This window comes from Theobroma cacao, chromosome 2, assembly GCF_000208745.1.
Source record: "Theobroma cacao cultivar B97-61/B2 chromosome 2, Criollo_cocoa_genome_V2, whole genome shotgun sequence".
NCBI classification, from domain to species: Eukaryota; Viridiplantae; Streptophyta; class Magnoliopsida; order Malvales; family Malvaceae; genus Theobroma; species Theobroma cacao.
Window position 1 is genome coordinate 31513269 of NC_030851.1, and position 21747 is coordinate 31535015.

General features: G+C 34.0%; 3 protein-coding genes across 6 annotated transcripts; 2 read left to right on the forward strand and 1 right to left on the reverse strand.

Annotated features, from left to right (window-relative positions):
• Positions 7498-12099, forward strand: LOC18609428 (WAT1-related protein At3g28050). Of its 3 annotated transcripts, none has more exons than XM_007044535.2 (8): positions 7498-8302; positions 8380-8442; positions 8603-8716; positions 9734-9965; positions 10067-10225; positions 10385-10536; positions 10796-10977; positions 11650-12099. In XM_007044535.2, the coding sequence occupies exons 1-7, from the start codon at positions 8124-8126 to the stop codon at positions 10947-10949; spliced, it is 1053 nt and encodes a 350-aa protein (XP_007044597.2). In that variant the 5' UTR covers positions 7498-8123; the 3' UTR covers positions 10950-10977; positions 11650-12099. The 3 variants fall into 3 exon arrangements, with proteins under 3 accessions (XP_007044597.2, XP_007044595.1, XP_007044594.1); XM_007044533.2 differs by having other exon boundaries at positions 7499-8302; positions 10139-10225; XM_007044532.2 differs by having other exon boundaries at positions 8109-8302; positions 10796-10996.
• On the forward strand, positions 13787-17511 carry LOC18609429 (WAT1-related protein At1g70260). Of its 2 annotated transcripts, XM_007044538.2 has the most exons (7): positions 13787-14303; positions 14402-14464; positions 14645-14761; positions 15899-16151; positions 16268-16426; positions 16514-16665; positions 17031-17511. In XM_007044538.2, the coding sequence occupies exons 1-7, from the start codon at positions 14125-14127 to the stop codon at positions 17191-17193; spliced, it is 1086 nt and encodes a 361-aa protein (XP_007044600.2). In that variant the 5' UTR covers positions 13787-14124; the 3' UTR covers positions 17194-17511. The 2 variants fall into 2 exon arrangements, with proteins under 2 accessions (XP_007044600.2, XP_017970117.1); XM_018114628.1 differs by lacking the exon at positions 14645-14761.
• On the reverse strand, positions 17627-19620 carry LOC18609430. Its single transcript, XM_018114811.1, has 2 exons — positions 19601-19620; positions 17627-19028 (listed from the first exon to the last, which is right to left on the reverse strand). The coding sequence occupies exon 2, from the start codon at positions 18804-18806 to the stop codon at positions 18156-18158; it is 651 nt and encodes a 216-aa protein (XP_017970300.1). The 5' UTR covers positions 18807-19028; positions 19601-19620; the 3' UTR covers positions 17627-18155.

Consider the following 21747-nt stretch of genomic DNA (forward strand, 5'->3'; position numbering starts at 1 on the left):
TCCCTTACTGGATTTGAAATTTTTTGGTGAACCAAGGGCATGGATGTAGGCACTTGAGAAAGCTAAACTACTATAAAATTCTTGTGTCTTTTTTTTTTTTTTATGTTTACTTGTTGCATTACATTTCAAGAAAATCCATTTCATAAATTTCTTAGGCTTTAATTTATACTTATCACATTTTGGGTTGGTTTTTTGTTAAATCTTTTTAAACTATCATCTCTTGATTATCTCTTATTTGATTTCACTTGAAAAATATTTTAAGCATCCCAAGATTGATCATTTGCTTGCATTTAATTTAGTAGTTTTGATAAAAAAAAATTACATATGGATCAAAACCTTCCTTGGAACTTCCTTTACAAGCTTTGAAAACACTTTACTGGTCAAGGGTCAACTACAAGATCAGTAGAGTCAACTACAAGATGTTCAAATTGCTTTAAAACAGTTCTTCATAAGTATAGTCGACTAGAAACCCTTTATAGTCTACTACTTCAACTACTTCTAGTTTCTCAAGTTTCTACATTGTGATTTGTTGTTTAAATTTGTCTTAGAATATCTTTTATTTTGTTTTTGACAAAAGAAAAATTTTGGTTCCAAAAAGTCTTGATTTTTATACTTGATTTTCAAAAGAAATTTTTAAAGTCTAATTCACCCCCTCCTTTTTAGATATTCTTGCCATTTATTCATTGAGCTAACATTTCTAACAATTGGTAACAAAGCTTGGTCTCAATTTTATAGGTCTAACGGCCTTTGAGTAAAGATCCTTGTTAACTCCAAAAGGTAAAATGAGATGAAAAATCAAGTGTACTATAATAAAGAGGAACAACTTAAAGATTGAATACTCTCTAAACACACAAAATGAAAATGGGTGACTTCTTTTACAAAAATCTTTTTACACCTTTAAAAGTTTAAGAATTTTGCTTGGTTGACAATTTCTTGAGATTGATTGGTTTGGCATGATTTCTAAAAGTTGTTTGATTCCTTGATTGAAAATCTTGGTTACTTATTCTTGCTTGAATATTAAGTGCATAATTCTTTTTTGAGCTCTATTGATAAATCTTGATTATGCTAAATTGATTTAAATGTGATAAATGTTACAAATTTTATGACCTTGGAGAAAACATGAACCTATGAGACTAAAACTATACACTTATATTTGAACTTGAATATATCATCATTTTCCTTATTGATTTTGTTTGATTGTGGAAAATTGTTTTGATAAAATTTTCTCATGTTTTGACAATTTGATTTCATATTATCTTTATGAGGAAAATGATTTTTGAGCATAATCTTGAACATAAAAGATTTGATGTTGATGATATGTTGGAATATGAGCATACTTGAAGATTTGCATTCTTGTAGTCTAAACAAGAAAATTTGAGTTTAGAGAGTTGACTTTTCTATTTTCTTGTGTCTATGATAATTTAACCTTTTGAACAATCTTGATTCATATTTCAGAACTTGCTTGAATAGTTCAAATTAGTTAATCATGATGAAAATATTTTTTGACTTATTCTTATTGGATGTGCATGATTGCTTGTAAATATGAAAGGTTATAAGGGCATGTTTGGTAGATGATTGAGAGATATTTGAAAATAACCCTTAGTATGCTTAAAAATGATTAATTGTGCTCACTAAATATTTCATAAATCATTTAAGGCATAATTGAATGGAATTGAAGAACTTTGAGCTCATGATTTTACACAAAGCTTGTCAAACTTAAATCTTATATTTTTCAAATGCAAAGTTTTTGGAAAGAGAAATTAAATTTTTGTCAAGTGATTTTATTACAAAATCTTCTTGATTTCATTTGATTGAACTTAATTTATTTTTGATTTTGATGATATAGCTTGGTTGAACAAATTGTTTTTGATACATGCATATAAATTCCTTACTCATTAGCATTTTCTCATTCTTTGTGAAATTGATTGAAAGTATTTTCTTAAGCATGATCTTAAGTAATATAATTTGACATTGATGACATTTTTCAAGCAAATGAACAAATATTCTTCCAATGCTTAATATTCTTGAGGTAACAATGAATTTAATGATATAAAACTTGAACAGATGTGCATTGTGTTGAAAATGCTATCATAACATGTTCTTGTTACAAATGAATGCTTGAATGACTTCAAAGGCATTTTGGCCCATATGCTGAAAAATGTTGAGAATGTTAAAGCATGATGCTTATTATGCTTGAATCTATTGTTTTTCATATGCCTACATTGAATTATTATTTCTTGAGAATTGGAATATTCAAATGCTTAGTCTAGAATCAATTCTTGAAATATGCTCCAAGTTTGTGCTTAAATGATTGTTTCAAGATTAAATTATTGCCTAAGCTTATCAATTTGATTATGATGAACTCATTGAACTTCATGAAGAATATTTTTAATTCATCCATTGGTTTTGTTCAAGTCACATGCTTACATGACATCTAGTCTTGCTTGACCTTAATGTTTAAAGTCTAAAACTTGGCTCGAGCTATGCATTTGAATATGAATTTGATTGTCAAGTTTGATCATGACATATATTGTGATGACATAGTTGAAATGTTTTTGAACATACATTTAAGCGTTAACTATGTCTTCCATGAGCTTAAATGTTTGCATGATATAAAGATTTTGTGTGCATCCAACTTGAGCTTATAGGTTACCAATTGAATACTCATTTCTTGAATTTTGACAATTGGTATTCATGGATGCTTGGATGCTTACTTTAGATATATTCATGAGTTGAAAGCTTGATTTTCATCATTTCATAACAATTGGAACATTGTGAAATAACAAATACCTTGAATTTCATTGATCATTCTTTTATATATGCTCATGTTTTTTATTGAAATCATGCATGCATTTCGTGGAACAAATTGAAACATGATTAGTGAAGATAGCCAAAATTCTTTCTATTTTCTTACATGATTGTAATAAGTGCTAAATGCTTTGGTAATGCTTCATTGATATTGATACTTTCTTGATGTGAAAATTTCTCCTTGAATTAATAGTTTCTTATCCAAATTTGGAGAATATCTCTTGAAATGCTTGCTTGACTATAATTTGGAAGAACACAAGCTAAATGAATAATTGATGGCTGAAAGTGCTTAATGCCCATAGTCTATTGATATATGATGATGTGCTTTTATTATGAAAATTCTCCTTGAATTGTCATTCTTATATAAGTGGAGAATTCTTATGAAATGATTAATATTGCTTGGTTGATAATGCTTGATGATGCTTAATGACTATGCTTGATAAAATTTGAAGAATGCTTATTAATGCTTGAAAATGATTAAGAATGATACTTGATGACAAACGATACCTTGGACATGTATTGGAACTAATTTGCATATATTTCTTAAAAATATGAGTATTTGATGCATATGTTGAACATCAATTTAAATGCTCATACTCTTATAGTTTCATGAATATTTGAGTATTAAATGAAAATGTTGAATATCTATTTAAACAATCATCTATTCTAGGCTAGTAATTTTTCTCCTAATATTTGATCTATTAAGAATCACTAACAATTTGTGTTGAAATTATGAATTCTTAAAGGGAAGTTATTCATTGCCATTGTCCCGTGACTCATTAGTATCATGAGCTATTGAGATCTTCAACAAGGTTTGGTGAGAATTCAACATTTGGTGTTCTTCACTATTGGTAACATCTTTCTAAACACTAAAATTAATATTGTGCTTCATATTACTTCACTTAAACTTGAATGTTGAAATGCATGATTGGTATCAAGCTTTAAGCATTCTTTATCGGCATCTAGCTTTAGATTTGCCTTAAGCTTTATAATTGTTTCCTCTCGCTTGAGCTTTAAATCAAATATATCTTTTTTGAATGAATTTGAGCTTTGCAAAATTGATTTGCTTGATATGCTTAAAAGTCCTTTCAAAATAAGGAGCCTTTATTAAAGTTTTACCAATTGATAATATGAGCTTTAAAATGATTCTATCCCTTAATATTGATTTTGTGCTTATTTACATTTATAAGGGATGAGATTTTACTTATATCTTTCAATTGGTATTTTAAGTCGTTTATTGATCTTTAACACTTGATATTGGAGCTGAATATTGATGATATTATGGTCTATGTGCTTTTTGAACACCTTTACACTTACTTTCCTTGAACTTCATGAATAGTATGCTCACACCTTGACTTCACACACTCATATATGTGTGTGTGTGTGTGCATGAAATACTTGCTTTTACTATCTCAATACTTGGTCATAATTGAGTAGTAAATGGCTTTATGCATAACTTGGTGGCTTAATGGTTACATACTCTTAGTCTCAATGCTTATATTTTAGTTAACCATTAGTTCTTGAGCTTAAGTATTAAATGCTCACACTTCTTAACTTTTTTAATATAACAAAAAGGGGAAAAGGTTTATGAACAAATTTGATGCATATGTTGAAGGGGAGAATATAATCTTAGAATCATTTCAAGTGCAAATTATGCTCATTATTTGTCATATAAAAAAGAGGGAGACTGTTAGCTTTAAAATGATTATAGTTTTGATTATGACAATAGGTCAAATTTCCTTGAACATTATTTGAATGATCCTTGACAAATTCTTAAAATGATTTAGCTCTCATACATTTGTTCTTACATGATTACAAGCTTGATTGTTTTGGTTGTGTAAACTGTTGAAGCTATTGAATTATCACACACTTGTTCTACAAATGTCTACAAGCTTGAATGACTTAATTGTGTGAGTGTTAAATTTGATTAAAAGAGTTCTATTTATGGTCCCTTTAACATTTACCTTCGAGATATTGAAGTTGCAAGATGGGTTCTTAAATGGTGAAGTTTATCTCCAAGCATTCAAAGATCATCAATCTACATTACACAAAGCTTACTTCAAGTCAAGAAACTTAATCATCACTCAAATTTGATCACAAGGAAGATATGGCCAAAGTTACATGCTAAAACGTTAAGGAATCTTGAAGAAACAAAGCTCTAATTGATCATAGAGTAAGGCAAGTCGATCCTATCGAAGAACGAGCGAGAACAAGTGAGAAAATTTGAAAAAGACATAGCCATAATCAACCCCATAAAGCCTACAATCGACCCTAGAACAATGCTAATCGACCTTACAAGCTCTAATGAGAAATATAGGAGCTTTCTGGAAAAGGATCGACTAGAGAACTTCCACACTCAACTACAAGTGACCGTTAGACACAAAATTCAAAAGGAAAACGGCTAATTTCTAGCTGTAATCATCTCCAATGGCTCCAAGACCTTTCTAACTATAAAAAAAACCATTTGGAAGCATTTCGAGTTGAGGAAAAAGAAAAAAAAAGGCCAAACTCTTAAGGATCAAAGTCTTAAATAAAATAAGATAAACCAAACCTTTTTAATCTAAAATTCTTTGTGCTTTCACTCTTATCTTTATATTCTATCTTCATATTCAACGTTAGGCATTCTTCCTCCATTGTACCAAACTAACAAAATCCACCTCCTAGAGGCACGCTTGCTATTCATTGTAAAGGTTCTAACTCATCCTTGAAAAGTTAGTGTGGGTTTGTGGTTGAGCCCATTAAAAACCATGGGTTTGTGGTTGAACCCTTTAAAAACCATGGGTGTCGCTTGATCCTAGTAAAAAGCTTTGTGATGGTTATGGTTGCTTTCATGAAAAGCCATTGTGAAGGTTTCACTTGATCTCGTAAAAAGAATTGTGAGAGTTTCACTTGATTCTGAAAAAAAGCTATTATGAGGGTTCCGCTTGATCTCGTAAAAAACCCATTTCTCTTAGTGGATTTGAAATTCCTTGGTGAGGCAAGGGAGTGGATGTAGGCACTTAAGAAAGCCGAACTATTATAAAATTCTTATGTCTTCATTTTTATTTTTACTTTGACTTGTTGCATTACATTTCAAGAAAATCAATCTCATAAATTTCTTATGCTTTGATTTATACTCATCACATATTGGGCTGCTTCTTTGCTACATCTTTTTCAACTATCATCTCTTTATTATCTCTTATTTGATTTCACTTGAAAAATGTTTTAATCATCTCAAGATTGATCATTTGCTTGCATTTAATTTAGTAGTTTTGATAAAGAATTACATATGCATCAAAACCTTCCTTGGAACTTCCTATACAAGCTATGAAAACGATTTACTAGTCAAGGGTCGACTACAAGATCAATAGAGTCGACTATAAGATGTTCAAATCGCTTTAAAACGAGTTCTTCACAAGTATAGTCAATTAGAAATTCTTTATAGTCAACTAGAAAGTCTTTCTAGTCAACTACTTTAGTTGCTTCTAGTTTCTCAAGTTCTTGCATTGTGATTTACTGTTTATATTTTCCTTAAAAAATCATTTGTTTTGTTTTTGACACAAGAAAAATTTTTTGTTGCAAAAAGTCTTGATTGTTTATATTTGATTTTCAAAAGAAATTTTTAAAGTCTAATTCACCTCCTCTTTAACATTCTTGCCATTTAGTCATTGAGCTAACATTCCTAATAATATTCTTTTGTAATATGATATGATATTCATATTATTTAAACATAACTAATAATTTAATAATTTTTTAATTTAAATATATTAATGATATCACATTAATATTTTGACTAAATACTTCTTATATATATTTGTCAATTTCTAACAAAATGAATGGTTTGCAAAGTTGGTAAAGATGTTGAGTGTTTCTCTTTCTTACATATATATTATATAAAATAGTAATAAAATATTTATACCCAAACACTAAAGGTAGTGAAATTACTACTCGAACCTATCCCAAACACGAAAACAGGGTTGAAATTACTACTTGAATTTATTCCAAACCCGAATATAAGGTAGCTTAACCCTATATAACTGCATTAGGTACCCACAAGTACTCGATAACAGAGTACCTATTGCCATCCCTAATGAAAAGGAAAAGCCCTTTTACATCAAGAAAATGCTAAGAAGATTTCTTAAGCACCTCCATATTTAAGCCACCAAAAGATTTCTTAACTATCATCATACTTAAGCCTCCAAATCGAACTCTCCAGAATATCTTAAGATGAAAGTAACCCATGAAGCCTATCACTTATTTTGGGTTACTTTCATTACTATCAGCATGAAATAGTTGTTCCACTTCTTTTAGTTTTTCCTTGTGAAGCAGTGTTTCATTTATTTTAATTATTCTCTCATTATTCTCTGCATAGCATTACATTACTGTAAACAACTAAGAATAAGTTAATAGTCAAAATCAATTATCTACACTATTAATGTGCAAAATCTTTTTCATGGTAAAAAAAAATTCAATATTGCTAACCCAAGTCACCATCAATATACTGTTTTTATTTTCTATTTTTTTATGAAACCCTTAATTAATATAGTTGCTAATTTGCAATACATATATTTTTTCAAATTTTAAATTTAAGATTTTTAAGATGAAATTTGGAACTCCAATCACTTTAATGTCTTTCTAAAGACATGCAATTATGTAATTAGTACATAAAAGGATTTTAAAATTTTTATTTCTAATCAAAACAATGAAACAGCCTTGAGATTAAGATGAACCCTTGGGTCATACGAGCTTAGAAATTAACTTCAAATTCAATTACTATTGGATTAACTCAGGGAACAAATTGGCATTGCAAACAAAGACAAGTTCCCCTTTGCTTCTCTTCTAAGCATACAGATTATAAAAACCGATATAATATGCTTTCTTCTTTATATTGGGTAACATTGCATCTAATGGGGTCATTGCCTAATATAAAATTCGAGCAAGTTTTTCTTTGTTCTATACATCAGTTTGAAAACAAAGTACTAGAACTTGGATTATATGGTCTAAGAACACCAATCTATATCCAAATACATCAAAATATTGGATTCTCCTGTAATTATGAATTTCTTTTTATTAATGTCAATGGAAGACACATAAGAAGGAGATAGTAAAAGAAAAAGCCAAAAATATAAAAAGAAAAAAAAAGTCTAACTCCTAAGAATGGCTGAGAAGGGGATGACGAAGGAGCCATGTCAGCAGCGACTTGGACTTGTCTTCTGGCAAAGTGACTCCCGAACTCCATATCCAAGTACGCCGAACGACCAAAGTCTCCGAAAATCTAGTCCTAAAAAGTCCTGCAACTGAAATTCGTGCTGAACAAAGAGAAAGAGAATCAGAGAATGGGAAATGAGATTGCTTTGCCTCTGGTGGGGATGGTATTGGCAGAGTGTGCTCAAGTTGGACTAATGATAATGGGCAAAGCAGCCATGTCCCATGGGATGTCTAACTTCGTCTTTGTCTTTTATTCCAATGCTCTTGCCTCTCTCATTCTCCTCCCTTCTTCTTTTCTCTTCCACAGGTACCCTTCCTTCTCTCTCTCTCTTCTTTTTTCTATCTGCAATACCCATCAAACCATTTCGTTTGTTTGCTTTGCAGATCAGAGCGTCCTCCACTCACTTTCTCTATTCTCTGTTGGTTTTTCTTGCTTGGCCTTCTTGGGTATGTGAAATAAATGAAAACTATGATGTGGGTTTTTCTTTTTGTTCTATTTTCTAATTAATTCTTGTATCTTTTCAATCTCCATGGTGCATGCATGAGTGACAGATTCCATTGAATAGCTGTGGTTTGAGGGTTTGATTGATATTTTACTCGTATGCAGTTGCTTTGCCCAGATTTTTGGGTATGCTGGGATATATTATAGCTCGCCTACTCTTGGAACTGCCATGCTCAATCTCATCCCAGGCCTCACCTTCCTATTTGCTGTTGCTTTCAGGTTCTTTTCTCCTCTATCCTGTAGTTTTGTTTGTTACTGCTCAATCTGATAACTTTTACATTGTGATCTTCTGTTGTCACATAAGGTATTTCCCTGTTCTTTTTCATTTTCGCTTTTTGTGATGATGTTAGTTGATCATTCATGGAACTAATGCCATTTAATTCAATTAGATTAAGGACAAAATATGTACGAGGACATAGGAATAGAAGGACTGAATATAACAGGGGGAATGGCTGGATCCATAGTTTGAAGTAATATGTCTGCAGCCTTCATTTGTGGTTTGTTTGTATACCTCATAATTTCTCTGGGAATTTGATTTTTTGTTTCTGTAACTAAGAGATATGGTTGCTTTGAGGAAGCAGATTGCAGTCCCTAGGAGGTTGCCTGCTCTTATTAGCACAGAAGGGCATGCATGGGAATTCGTATAAATTACAAATTTGTTTAATCTGCTTGCCGTAAATAGTGAAGCTATCACCTTTATGAGCTGCTTACAACTGAGGTTCCTTATTATGACAGTTTTTCCTGCTTTTCATTCTCATTTTGAAACTTTGTTGGTTTGCCAAGGACTAATACTTAATTCCTTTTAGCCAACGCTTGTCAAGATGGACTTATCGCTGGTGTTAGGTATTGTCATGACATTCTTATTGGTGATGGAATCTGAATTCTAAGTGTGAATTGAATCCAGGTGATAGATGTGGTGTAGAAATCAGAAGAAATTTCAGGGTGATTATGGTTCTTGTTAGGTTTTTTCTTTCATTTTTTTCCCTTAAAAAGGAAAATGAAAGATAATGAAAAGAATGCTATACTTTCATTTGAAATCTATGGGGTTGGGCTTAGCTTCCTGTTTTTGTCCAATCCTTTTCCCTGTTATATGTCAATACATGAATGAACTGCATTGACTATTTACATACTTGTCATGCATACAATATGGTACAAGTGCAGTTATGTAACAGTAGCAGATGGGTAAAAGATTTAATAATATAGATGGACCTAAATTGAAGCATTTGATGATTTTAGGATGGAAAAACTGCATTTGGGAAGTAGCAGTAGCCAAGCTAAATCACTGGGTACTATAGTGTCAATTGCAGGGGCATTTGTTGTGACTTTCTACAAAGGCCCTTCAATTTTGATGTCATCGTCACGTGCAAGCTCATCTCATCAATTTCTCTTGCAACAGTCAAATTGGGTTTTTGGAGGATTTCTCCTTGCAGCTGATTGTTTGTTTGCTTCTGCCTGGCTTATTGTTCAGGTGTAGTCCTCTTCTGTGTAGGTGTATAGAAAGTTCAAGCAGATTTTGTTATCATTCTTACCTTAAGAGAAAGGAGATGATTTGTATTTGTTATCTTTCAGGCATCAGTCCTTAAGAAATTCCCAGCTGAACTTATTGTTGTCTTCTATTATTGCTTCTTTGTTACCCTTCAGTCAGCAATTGTCTGTTTGGTCATGGAAAGAGATCTTAGTTCTTGGAGCTTTAAACCTGATGTGAGATTGGTTGCTGTTCTATACTCTGTAAGTGGTGAGGGTCAGAATTATTCATTGTAACTTAGCTGTTGGGTTCTGCATTTCTTTTTTATTTTTGTTTTATTTGTTTGCCAGAAGCTGTTGGCTTCTGCATGCATACCTATTTTGCACCTAGTTAATCAATAACTTTATTATGGGAAAATGTAGGCTGTTTTTGGCTCTGCATTCCAACTAGGGGTTTCTACCTGGTGCCTGCATAGGACAGGGCCTGTTTTTGTTGCCATGTTCAAGCCTTTGGGAATTGTCATTTCGGTTATCATGGGTGTTATCTTCTTAGGGGATACATTCTATCTTGGAAGGTAACGTATTCATCACTCACTATAGCTGTTATTGCAATAGTTTTTCTGTTTGTGTTGTTATTACAACTACTGCAGCTGCTGCTGCTGCTTTCCCTCTGGTTTCTGTTTAGAGCTCTTTTAAGCTGTGGGATGGAGATGGGGGTTTTGAGTTTTATATCCCATTTATCGTGTTGGTCTTTCTCTTGTTATCCACCTTTTCATTACTTATAAAAGAAAGTAAGACATATAAGTTACTAATTTTGTTTCAAAAATGTTACAGTTTACTAGGAGCAATTGTCATTGTTGCTGGATTTTACTCTGTGATGTGGGGAAAAGCCAAAGAAGGAAAGATAGATGTGTATGCTCAGGGGATGAGATTGGAATCAAGCAGTCAAAAAGTCCCTCTCTTGCCAAATAATACTGGAGAAACTTAGGAGCTTTTTGTACAGTCAGTCAAAGCAGGTACCTCATTCTGAATGTAGTAAGTTGAAGTTAAAAGCTGCCATTGTGTCATCTTCATCTAATCTTGGGGCTTTAGATCACTATAATCTTGGTTCATCTCCAGATAAAGCCCATTTGAGTAAAGCTCAGTCTAAATAATGTAGGAAACTGTTGACCTAAGATAGCCTATCTTTTTATTACAAGCCAGCCCACTGGACTTCATGGCCTATATCTCAAGCTGCCGTTGTTCATGGCCTAGGAATTGAATAGTGGGACTCTTCAGTGCGAATAGATCATTACATTAAATAAATAAATGAAGTCATCCACTTTTTGTTCTATATTTAATGTGAAATCATCAAGTTCATAATGAGGACCTAAGATTTTCTATGGCATCTTTTTGGATATGCACTTTAACCTTTTACATTAGTTCTTAATCTCATAGTTGTAGCCCAGGGCATATCCAGACTTCATTACATTACACATGGTGCATATATAGCATTGGGTTGAAGGTTGAATAAAGAGTTGAAAAGCCATTCTCATACAGTTTTAGTTTAGAGTAGATTTAATTGAGTTGGTAGCATTAATCATTATAGTAATTGACTCGTGTCAGATTTCAAATTTATCTCAAGGTTCTGACAAGTATTTTTTGTTATTTACATATATATGCAATATTGTCGGCATATGTTACATCAGGTTGGTATTGATGGTCGGTTTGAATTAGCCATAGCTTTCTCTGCTGGTATGATGCAGAACAACATTCCAGATTCATCTTGTATCATATTCAAATTTGAAATGCCCCCTTCTGTCGGCCGCCTGATGCATTCTAATCTACAGAGTGGTTTTCTCATATTTCCTCTTAATTTATGGGCCAGGAGACAATGTATGAGGTTATTTCCAAATAATATCTGCCGCCTCCATGTATGAGAAGACAACTTTAATACCTAGCTTTTATCCATTCGAAACATTGAAGCATTTTTTGTAATCTGCCATATTCTTTTTTATTAGTTATTTGTCAACGCGTTGATAATCTGCATGTTTTTCCTTTTACTTTTTCTTGTTTTTTTTTTTTTTTTGGTTCCTGTAATGAGTTGTGCAAATCCTTAACAATTTGAGCATATGGCACTTTTGAAGTTCCAGTTGTTATTGTAAGTGCTTTGCCTGCACCTGAAGGGAGGAAAAGTCTAACCGAATCAATGTGAAGGACATTAAGATATTGTTTGTGTAATACTGGGTCATGGATATGGGAGGCACGATTGTGGATGTGAGCGATGCACAGAAATTTCAGTTTTAGTCAGCAGGGTTATGTAGTAAACTAAAACACTAGTCTTGCTTCAGCTTTACACATTAGGGGAAGTGCACTGCATCTCAAATCCAGCCATATTGTTACTATTCCTCTCCTCTTCCAATAACTAGGTAATGCATTGCAATTTCAGCGCTTTGTTTATTAGAGAGGTTAAGAAGTTTTGTGATGTATAGCAGAGTGGAAAGGGATAAGCTAGCTTCTCAAAAATAGAAAAGAATAATGGGGATTAAAGGATTATAAATTGATATCTCTATCGCACGGGTGCGAATCATTCCAATATTTAGTACCATGGAAGCATGTCTTGCACATCAGACATTCTGTCTGATATCCGGAATGAGGATATGAAGGGAATGACCATGACCAAGCTCTGATTCATATCCTCCTTCATAAATTTATAGGGAATTCTGACGTCTAATGGGTGGCTATAAGTTTATCAGCTACACCGATTCAAAACTGTAATGAAAAACGTCATGCTTTGCTTTTGATTCTTTTCAGTGGTAATTGCCCCAAATTCTTTGTCTTTAAATCCAAGGGACACGATAGATTCCGGGGAGGACCAATTAAGGTAGAAAAAGAAAACAAAAAAAGGTGAGGAAAGCGATGGGGGCCTAGGGGTGGGTGAGGAGCCCTCTGGTGTCAAATGTCAAGATTGGGACATGGACCATTGCAGGCAGATACACCTTTCAACACTCGTATTATAGGCGATAACATCTGCCAAGTAGCTGAATGGCAAAAGTTGAGATCACTCCGTTTAGCATCTCACTTGTACTAGTGATCATCCGTTGAGAAACCAAGCTGGACAAACCTTGCACCTTACCTACTTTGCTCACTCCCTAGCAGCTTTTACTTGACCGTGACAGAGTGTCAAGAGTGATGATAGCTTAAACTATAAATATTTTGTTCTGTTTAATTTACTGAACCACCAGCAAGGCTTCTTCATATATATCTGAAATCTTTAATTCATTACGACCATCCGGTCCAAAACAGCGGCAAACAGGTTCCTTGGGTAGTAAACTAGATTGAATTCTCTTATCAACGGTCTGTAAGCTGATGAAATACTGAAATGGTAGCAAAATATACATTTACTTCTTCCATTAGCCTCGTTTAATCATTCCCTGACCCTGAGCACCAGACCCAATAAAAATTTGACCAATCCAAATCCACCCAAACCGAAGATTGTTTCCTTGTGATGAGAATCGAGAGCATCACCCTTGGCCTCTCGAAAAGATCTTAAAGATTGGGAGGAGATGTTTAGGTCCCCTCTTATTTTAGGGCAAGTGGGTGGACCCGGAGGCTTATTATCACGCTTTAAGCTAGGGCCATCATCTATGTCGACCACAACTCCAAACGGACCAACCCCATGAAATCAAAAACATTTTAGATTATGGCCCATTGTTAACTATTAAACATTTGCAACAACAAAAAAAAATGGAAAGGGCGTAATAATTTATTGAAAGACAAATTAGAGCAAAACATGTAGCCAGAGTTTTTAATCAAAATGAAACCAATGGTTTTTCTGTACATAAAAACAAAAACATGAATCCCACGTCAGCATCTCCCCCTCTGCTCGGAGCTGGAGTCAGTCACCCGAGTCGCCTTTTCTCTCCCAAGTAGCTTCACCAATATTTGAAGGGTTACTCTTGCTGTCTTCTCCTCACAAAAGAAAGTCTGATCTTTCTTTATAAATACCCCACATACACGCAAGCACGAGGCCAAAGGGAGACAGAGAGATAGAGAGAGGGAGAACAACTTTCAGTCTGCTTCGTGACAGGCTTGATAATTTCTTCGTGATCTCTTCTTCTTCTTGTTCTTGCTGTTTGTTTTGAACAGCCAAACGAGAAAACGTGGGGGTACTGAGAGAGAAAATGGGTGAAGTGGTACCATTTACACTGATGGTGATAATGGAGGGTTGCACCATAGGATTGACGATATTGGCAAAAACAGCCATAACAGGAGGGATGAGCCCTTTTGTTTTTGTAGTGTACACCAACGCTATTGGCTCTCTCTTGCTACTCCCTTTGTCCTTCATTTTTCATCGGGAAAGGTGTCTCCTCTTATCTTTCCCGTTGTATATCACTTGCTTCTCATATCTTGACACTACCTTGTTTGCTCTTCTTTATCTTCGTTTCTTTATCATTGCAGAACAGAACAGTCGCTCCTCACCTTCCCACTCCTCGTGCGTATATTTTTCCTGGGTTTAACAGGGTATGTTCCTCTTTATTTGCTACAGTCGTAAGCGTAGTTCTAAGTATGCATAAATGTTCCTGAAGGAACAAATGTCAAGAACTATGGTTTGGGATCTTCCTTCGCAATTTTGTAATTAAGTTACTTCCTCAAGTCTTTAACATTTGGCTCTTTTTTTCTTTTTGTGCTGTTGATTTGTAGCATAGCTGTATCTCAGAACCTTGCATTTGTTGGGCTCAGCGATAGTTCCCCAATCGTTGTATGTGCAATGGGCCTCCTAATACCATCTCTTTCCTTCTTGCTTTCCATCATTCCCAGGTTCTTAACTTTCTCCAAGCCGATCTTCTTTTTTTCAATTTCAGTTCAATAAAAGAAAACTTCTATAAAACGACATCAATATAGCAAAGTTAATATTCAGATTCTTTTTTGGAGATTTGAACCATCTAATGAGCCAAATATTCATGTGCAAAGTTAATATTCATAGTTGACAACTAACCATATAATTTAGATGATGACACATCGATCATATTTTTGAGTTTTGATGCAATTTATTTATTTATTTATTGTTTTTGTATGTAAAGTATTTAAGGTTTAAATACTAAAAAAGCTCTTTTGTTTTTCAAAGTTGTTTAGATAAGTTATTCTTATACTATTGTACTCCATTGAGATGTTGAAGTATTATTTTTATTTAGTTGAGTATTTATTTCAGATGAAAACTTTTAAAATTTTTAATTTTTGCACGTCCATGTCGACATGTCATAGACATGGTATAATAAGGGCTTCTTATATACTGATATGACATTATGTAAACCAAAATTACATGTCATCTAAGCATCAACTAAACATAATTTTTCATATTTTGCCACATAGAAGGTGATATGACAAATATATATATATATATATATATATATAACAATCATGTAGATGTTAAAATAGTAAATATAACTGGTTTTCATTCAAAATAAAAAAAGCTTAATTAAATAAAAATAATATTTTAATACCCAAAATTGAGTACAATAAAAGAATATGAATAAGTTTAAAAAATTTGGGAAAGTACCAAAATCCTTTAAACAATTTTTACTAATAAATGTACAATAAATAAGTTAAAATATTCCATCAATTAAGTTTTTCAATATTTTATAATACATTTATCCTCACCTTTAAATTCAATTATGCACTCGAACATTTGGTTCATTGGTTAATATAGATTCCCTTACTTAAAAAATAGAATTCAAATCCCTATTTTTCAATTAAAAAAACCTTTAAATTCAATTATTTGTTTTAAATTCACACAGAAAAATAATAATTATAAATATATTAACAGTATTGATGTAGAAAAAAAGATTGGAGTGGAGTACATAATTATATTTTAAAGCTCGACCCACCTTAGATCAAAGACTTAAGCCCCAGGTAAAGGCAGTCACTGGAACAGTTTTTGACATTTCATTATCACAGGACGACAAGGCTCGATTGGAGAAACTCCAGCAGCCAAGCCAAACTGATGGGCACCTTGATTTCAATAACGGGTGCAGTTGTAGTAGAACTATACAAAGGCCCGTTTATACGAAAATCCTCTTATTTCTATGCCCACCAACTTAAAGTTATACCAAAGCTTTTTGTTTTCTACTCGGCGCCAGACAATTGGATTCTTGGTGGTATTCTGCTTGCGGCTGCCTCCTTATCTGTTGCAATGTGGAATGTTATTCAGGTACAATATAATTCAGTCCACAAATAAAACTCGAAATATGGGCCTCAACTTTTATAATTCCTTTTCTTTTTATCTTACAAGCAATATTGGAACTGTTTGTAATTCCTAATTGTCAGCTGGGAACCGTCAAGCAATATCCACAAGTGATGAAAGTGGTCTCTTTTTATAGCTTAGCTGGGACTATCCAATGTCTGGTCTTCTCTTTGATTATGGAGAGAGACCTTAATGCTTGGAAATTGAAACTCAACCTGGAGCTCCTACTCATTGTTGTGACAGTAAGAAGGAAACACCTGAATTTCTGCTAGAAGACAAACCATTAATTAATGACTAAGAACTAATAGATTCAATAATTATGTTTATAGGGAGTCTTTGGGAGTATTATCCGTAGCAACGTTCATTTAGCATGGTCGCGAATGAAAGGCCCTTTTTATGTGCCCATGTTCAAGCCATTTGGGATAGTCTTTGCAACCTTTTTTGGCGTCAGCTTCTTTACAAACAGTCTTCATTATGGAAGGTGATTAAATCTTTTCTCTGTTATTTTTCTCATTTCTCAGCTGCTTTAGCCAGGAATGGCATTAAGCTTTGAGAGCCAAGTTTTCTTATAGGGCAACAACATGTATATTAGAAATTAAACTTGAAAGCTGATGAATGATGGCTTCTACTTCATTCTTAAGGTTCCAGCTTCCTTGTCCTCCAATTTCCTTCAATTAAGCAAAAGTTATAGGTATTATACAAGGTTTCATGTACATTTCGTATTACTGTCTCAGTATTATCTGCATGTTAAAACCATGAGGATCAAAAATACTAGGGTCTCCTCATCCTTTTCCTTCATCTTCCTAATATCTCAACTCTTCCATCTTATTACACAACATTTTACAGTGTAATAGGAACATTAATAACCGGAATGGGATATTATGCTGTGATGTGGGGACAAATAAGAGAAGAGGAACTGCGTAAAGAGCGTGATGTTGAAAGAACCGATGATACTTCAGACCAGATCAAGACCCCTCTCTTGCAGGAGCAGGAAGAGGCCCAAGTCTAGAGCATCAATACAACAATTACTGAATGCAAGTGGAGAGCCTTCTTTTTTTTTTTTCTTTAATGAAAGCTTCTCCTGCAAGTGGCCTGATCACTAAAATCAAAAGGTGCTTTGATTTGCTAGAAGCACTTCAACTACGTGTAAATACATACGATATGAAGGCCATTTACTGTAAATTGTAAATCTTCTGGCTTGTTGTTTTCCCCCCTGCTTGCTGGAGGTTTGAGGACAGCGTCATCAAGTTTTAAATGACCCTGTCAAATATGGTTTCTGCTTGAACAAAAACGGTAAAAAAAAAAAAAATCATAAACCATGTCTTCTGTATATTTTGGTGCGTTGGAACAGTTAAGGTTTCTTTGATTTATTTAGCTTACCTATTTTTTCACTTCTTCCTTTCGCTGTATTTCTCTTTTTTTTTTTATTGAATAATTCAGGCGAAAAACTTCATTAATCATCAGAAATATTGATACAATAAGGCATTCTCTTACTAGACATAAACAACTTAAACTGTAGCCCTTACCAATTCTAATGTCATGCAAAAAGAGCCTCATTATAAAACCTTCTCATGATGAAACACAGTGAGATAGAACTCATGAAAAGGAAAAAGAGTACCCTTTGGTACATGTCTATTACATTAATCAGGGGATCTTGTAACCCTTCCATCCCAACCAAGCTATTAGCTACAGCGCATGTGAATCTTGCAAAACAATATTTACTATGTTGTTCGGCATATCTGCTACATTTGTCCAAAAGACTTCACCACTCATCAATGTCTTTGCATGTTGAGCCAAGGAATGAGCTGCTTTGTTGGCCCCTCTACCACAATGAGTAATTACTTGACAATAAATCCTCTCTAACAGCAACAAGCAATCTTCCACGATGTGGCCCAACTGACCTGTACTTCTACGGTTTTTCACCCAGTGAACAACCTCTTTGCAATCAATCTCTGCTTCACTGATATAGATTCATTGTTGGCAGCAGATCAATAGAGCCCAGGCTAAAGCCTTTAGTTCAACTCCCACTACATTTGTGCCGTGAGTTGTGAGCTTTGAACCTGCTAAAATCACATCCGCATTCTGATTGCGCACGATGAATCCAGCCCCCAATTTACATTCTCCACCTGAATGAAACAAAGCCGCATCAGTATTTAGTTTAGCACTATTCAGCCTGCCCCATACCTCACTTGTATTCTCATATCCATCATCCTTTGAATTTCCATGCGCTCGAAAAGCCCTCCGAAACTGATGAATTAAGTCCAAACCAATCTCCACCACTACCATTGGGGTAGATCTACTTTGATTAAACACCACTACATTTCTTGTTTTCCATATGGCCCATAATAAACAAATGAATTCCTCTGTCTCATCTTTATTCAATACTTCAAAAACTCCCTGCAACCAATCTATAATTGAATCATGGAAGTTGGAGATATCCCGAAATCCGCATTTAGTAGTCAACCAAACCAACCTTGAGAATTGACAATTACATAGACAATGAAAAGCTGTCTCAACCTCAATCTCGCATAGTGGGCACATGACTTCTATGTTTACTCCTCTCTTAATCAATTCACTTCTCGTAGGAAGGATGTCATGAATTACTTTCCACATAAATAGCATTGTCTTCCTTGGCACTGCACAATGCCACAATTTTTTCCACAACCAATTGCCTTGAACCGAAGAACTTGTATTAGTTACATTATCCAAGGTACTGCCCAAAAATTTATAACCAGATTTTACTGTATAACTACCATTCTTCGTATCAAACCACACTTGACAATCAGGAATTTGCCGAACACTTAATGGGATAGACAAAATCTGTTGAGTGTTGAGTAATTCCACCTGATAAAAGAGAAGAAGATGAGTCTGGGCACAAATTCAAAGCAGCTGAAGAAAAGAAGAAGATAGACACGGTGTCATTTTCAACCAGCAGTTAAAGAGCTAATGAAATGAAAATCAGCTTGACTTTTTATCACTTATTACTGTTTCTTTTATTTTGACTAAACGGTGTGTTGGTAAGTCATTTCATTTGGTTTGTAAGGCTGAGAAAGCCACGTTTTTTTCATGTTCTTTTTATTTGCCTGGTATTCTTGTTATTTCTTCTTTGCTGTTGCTGTGGCCGTTGAAAAGCACAGAAACCCATTTCTGGTACCCTATGCACAGCTGTTTTTTCCTCTTATTTCTTTTTCCAATGCCGAGTATTTCGGATCTGATGTAAGTGCTCATATAAATATAGTCAATAAAAGGATGAACATGAGATTTTTTTACCCCCAATTTTTCTTCATAAAAAACGTTTGCTCCCAACTCCTTTGTTCTTCATTTTTTATGCTCTTTAATTGATTTTGACAAATTTTAACATGGTATCAGAGCTATAAAGTGATCTTAAAGGACCCTTTACCTCAGTCAATCCTCACCTTGCTTGTGGCTTCCTGGTTATAGCTCTATCTTCTGCTCATGGCCACTGCTGGATTTAGCACCTTTGCTCCTCCAGTTTTCATTGGAGAAAATTATGTTTTCCGGTCGGTGAAGATTTAGTCCTATCTCAAGGCTTTTAGCCTTTGGGAGGTGCTGGAGACCGGGACTGAACCAAAGCAACGTTATGCTAATCCAATCTTAGCTTAGACTAGGCAGTTTGAAGAAGACAAGGCTAAAAGGTATAAGGCTCTTTCTTGTTTACAATCTGTACTGTCTGATGAAATATTTGCTAGGATAATGCACCTAGATAATCCTAAGGAAGTTTAGGATCATTTAAAGGAAGAATTTCAAGGTAGTGACAAAACCCGGAAGATTCATGTCACGACCCGGAACTCCCCATCGAGCCCGTGACAACCGCCGCGAGGCCTCGACGGACATTCTTCACCCCGAATGCCGATCAAAACCCCGCAAAGCTCTCGTATCAGCTTTCGCACTTCCCCGGTGAGCAATAGTTATCAAATATCAAAATTCAAGAGATTACAAATCATTTCCAAATCAGAACATAACATTTTGTTTTCTAGCTCATAGGGGCATTTTCGTCATTTCATTTTTTTTTTGAAAATCTCAAAACTTGCTAAAACTGTAGTAGGTAAGCAGAAAATATATATTTAATGATTTAAAAACAAATTAAGTATCTAAAACGTTCATTTGAAGTGAAAATTTGACCAATTGAATATAATAAAAATATTCAATAAAATAAACTATTTTCTTGTAAAATAATTTTCATAAAACTATCGGTTCATAATTCTTATAGCGTAAAAGTTAATTATATTCATATATACTATAAAGCAAATAACCAAAGCATAAAATTTCTTTTACAGTGACACGTGGGTCCACCTCTAACCAAAATACATCGGAAGCTAGAAACCTACAGCTTTTACCGATTCGAGTCCAAATGAAAGTCCTTGTCAAAGTCAGCTAACTATAGAATTCCCCGAGCTTGAAATGTGAGGAAATGAGGGTGGTGAGATTATAAAATCCCAGTGAGTAAACAGATACCATCTAAACTATCTAAAGTCGAGTAAATTGAGACAATTAAAATAAATCATCATACTGTAATTTCATTACCTTTTAACACATTTCAACCAAATAAAATCAATCCATAAGAATCAAGTAATCAACTTGGCTTATGAATTTCTTAAAACTTTAGCTCGTGCCAAAACTCATACTCGGTGATACCTTGTGCAGGGCATCCAACCGAGTCCGCTAAAGCTGTTAAAATTTTTGTATACACTTAAAATATATTTTTAGTTTGAGAAAAATACAGCCGTTCCTTGGCATTGGTTGAGTTCCCCTTCACGTGGTGGTTTGGCGTGAAGTGAACCTTAAGCTTTACCTTAGGAGATACCCTACGTGCCTCTCCGTTCGAGGTAAGAATATAATGGAGTTTACCGTGCCCCTCTAATAGGCTGATCCACGAAACCCCCTCTGCAGTGAATAATTAATATATAATCCACCAATCAATAAAATTCATTCTAGCATGACATGGCAATTTATCGCAACCTAGCCTCTCAAGACTGAATGCACAGTATAAATAATTCTAACACCAAAATTAGTTTAGCCATTCATGCTCATTTATTGTCATAAGCCATTCAATTCAAAACCATAAATTTGCAACACAAGCAGGCAGTCTCCAATTACTCTATTTTCAAAATCAGTATTCAATTTTTCAGAAAATTTATAAAATCATTTTATAAAATCACAATTTCTCTTAAAACATAGCAATTTACCATTTAAACCCATTTTTCATAAAATCACACAATTGTATAAAACTACTCTAGATAATTAAGACGATAATAAGTTCACTCACAGTTCTATGAGTCGATTTACTCCTAATCCCAGTCTCCAAGCACAATTTCTGTACTTTTACCAGTGTACTTTGCTCACCACCTATCCACAATGTACAATACATAATTCACCACATCAATACTTGACCATTATAAAATCAATTCAGGTTCGGTATATATGCATGATATGATATACAACTTATCCGACTACCGTTTAAATACGGTGCTGACCTAATTCGGCCTATTATCTCCAATTTAACTCCAAATCAATTCTTCTCACTTTCTACACTCCAATTATA

What these genes read in the sequence shown, in the direction of transcription:
- LOC18609428 (XM_007044535.2), top strand. Translation starts at nt 8,124, where the DNA reads ATGGGAAATGAGATTGCTTTGCCTCTGGTGGGGATGGTATTGGCAGAG. An exon ending in TTCTTGCTTGGCCTTCTTGG is followed by an intron (nt 8,443 to 8,602) that starts GTATGTGAAATA and finishes ACTCGTATGCAG; the next exon opens with TTGCTTTGCCCAGATTTTTG. An exon ending in GATACATTCTATCTTGGAAG is followed by an intron (nt 10,537 to 10,795) that starts GTAACGTATTCA and finishes AAAATGTTACAG; the next exon opens with TTTACTAGGAGCAATTGTCA.
- LOC18609429 (XM_007044538.2), top strand. Translation starts at nt 14,125, where the DNA reads ATGGGTGAAGTGGTACCATTTACACTGATGGTGATAATGGAGGGTTGC. An exon ending in TTGCTTTCCATCATTCCCAG is followed by an intron (nt 14,762 to 15,898) that starts GTTCTTAACTTT and finishes TCATTATCACAG; the next exon opens with GACGACAAGGCTCGATTGGA. An exon ending in CAATGTGGAATGTTATTCAG is followed by an intron (nt 16,152 to 16,267) that starts GTACAATATAAT and finishes CCTAATTGTCAG; the next exon opens with CTGGGAACCGTCAAGCAATA.
- LOC18609430 (XM_018114811.1), bottom strand. Translation starts at nt 18,806, where the DNA reads ATGCTATTTATGTGGAAAGTAATTCATGACATCCTTCCTACGAGAAGT.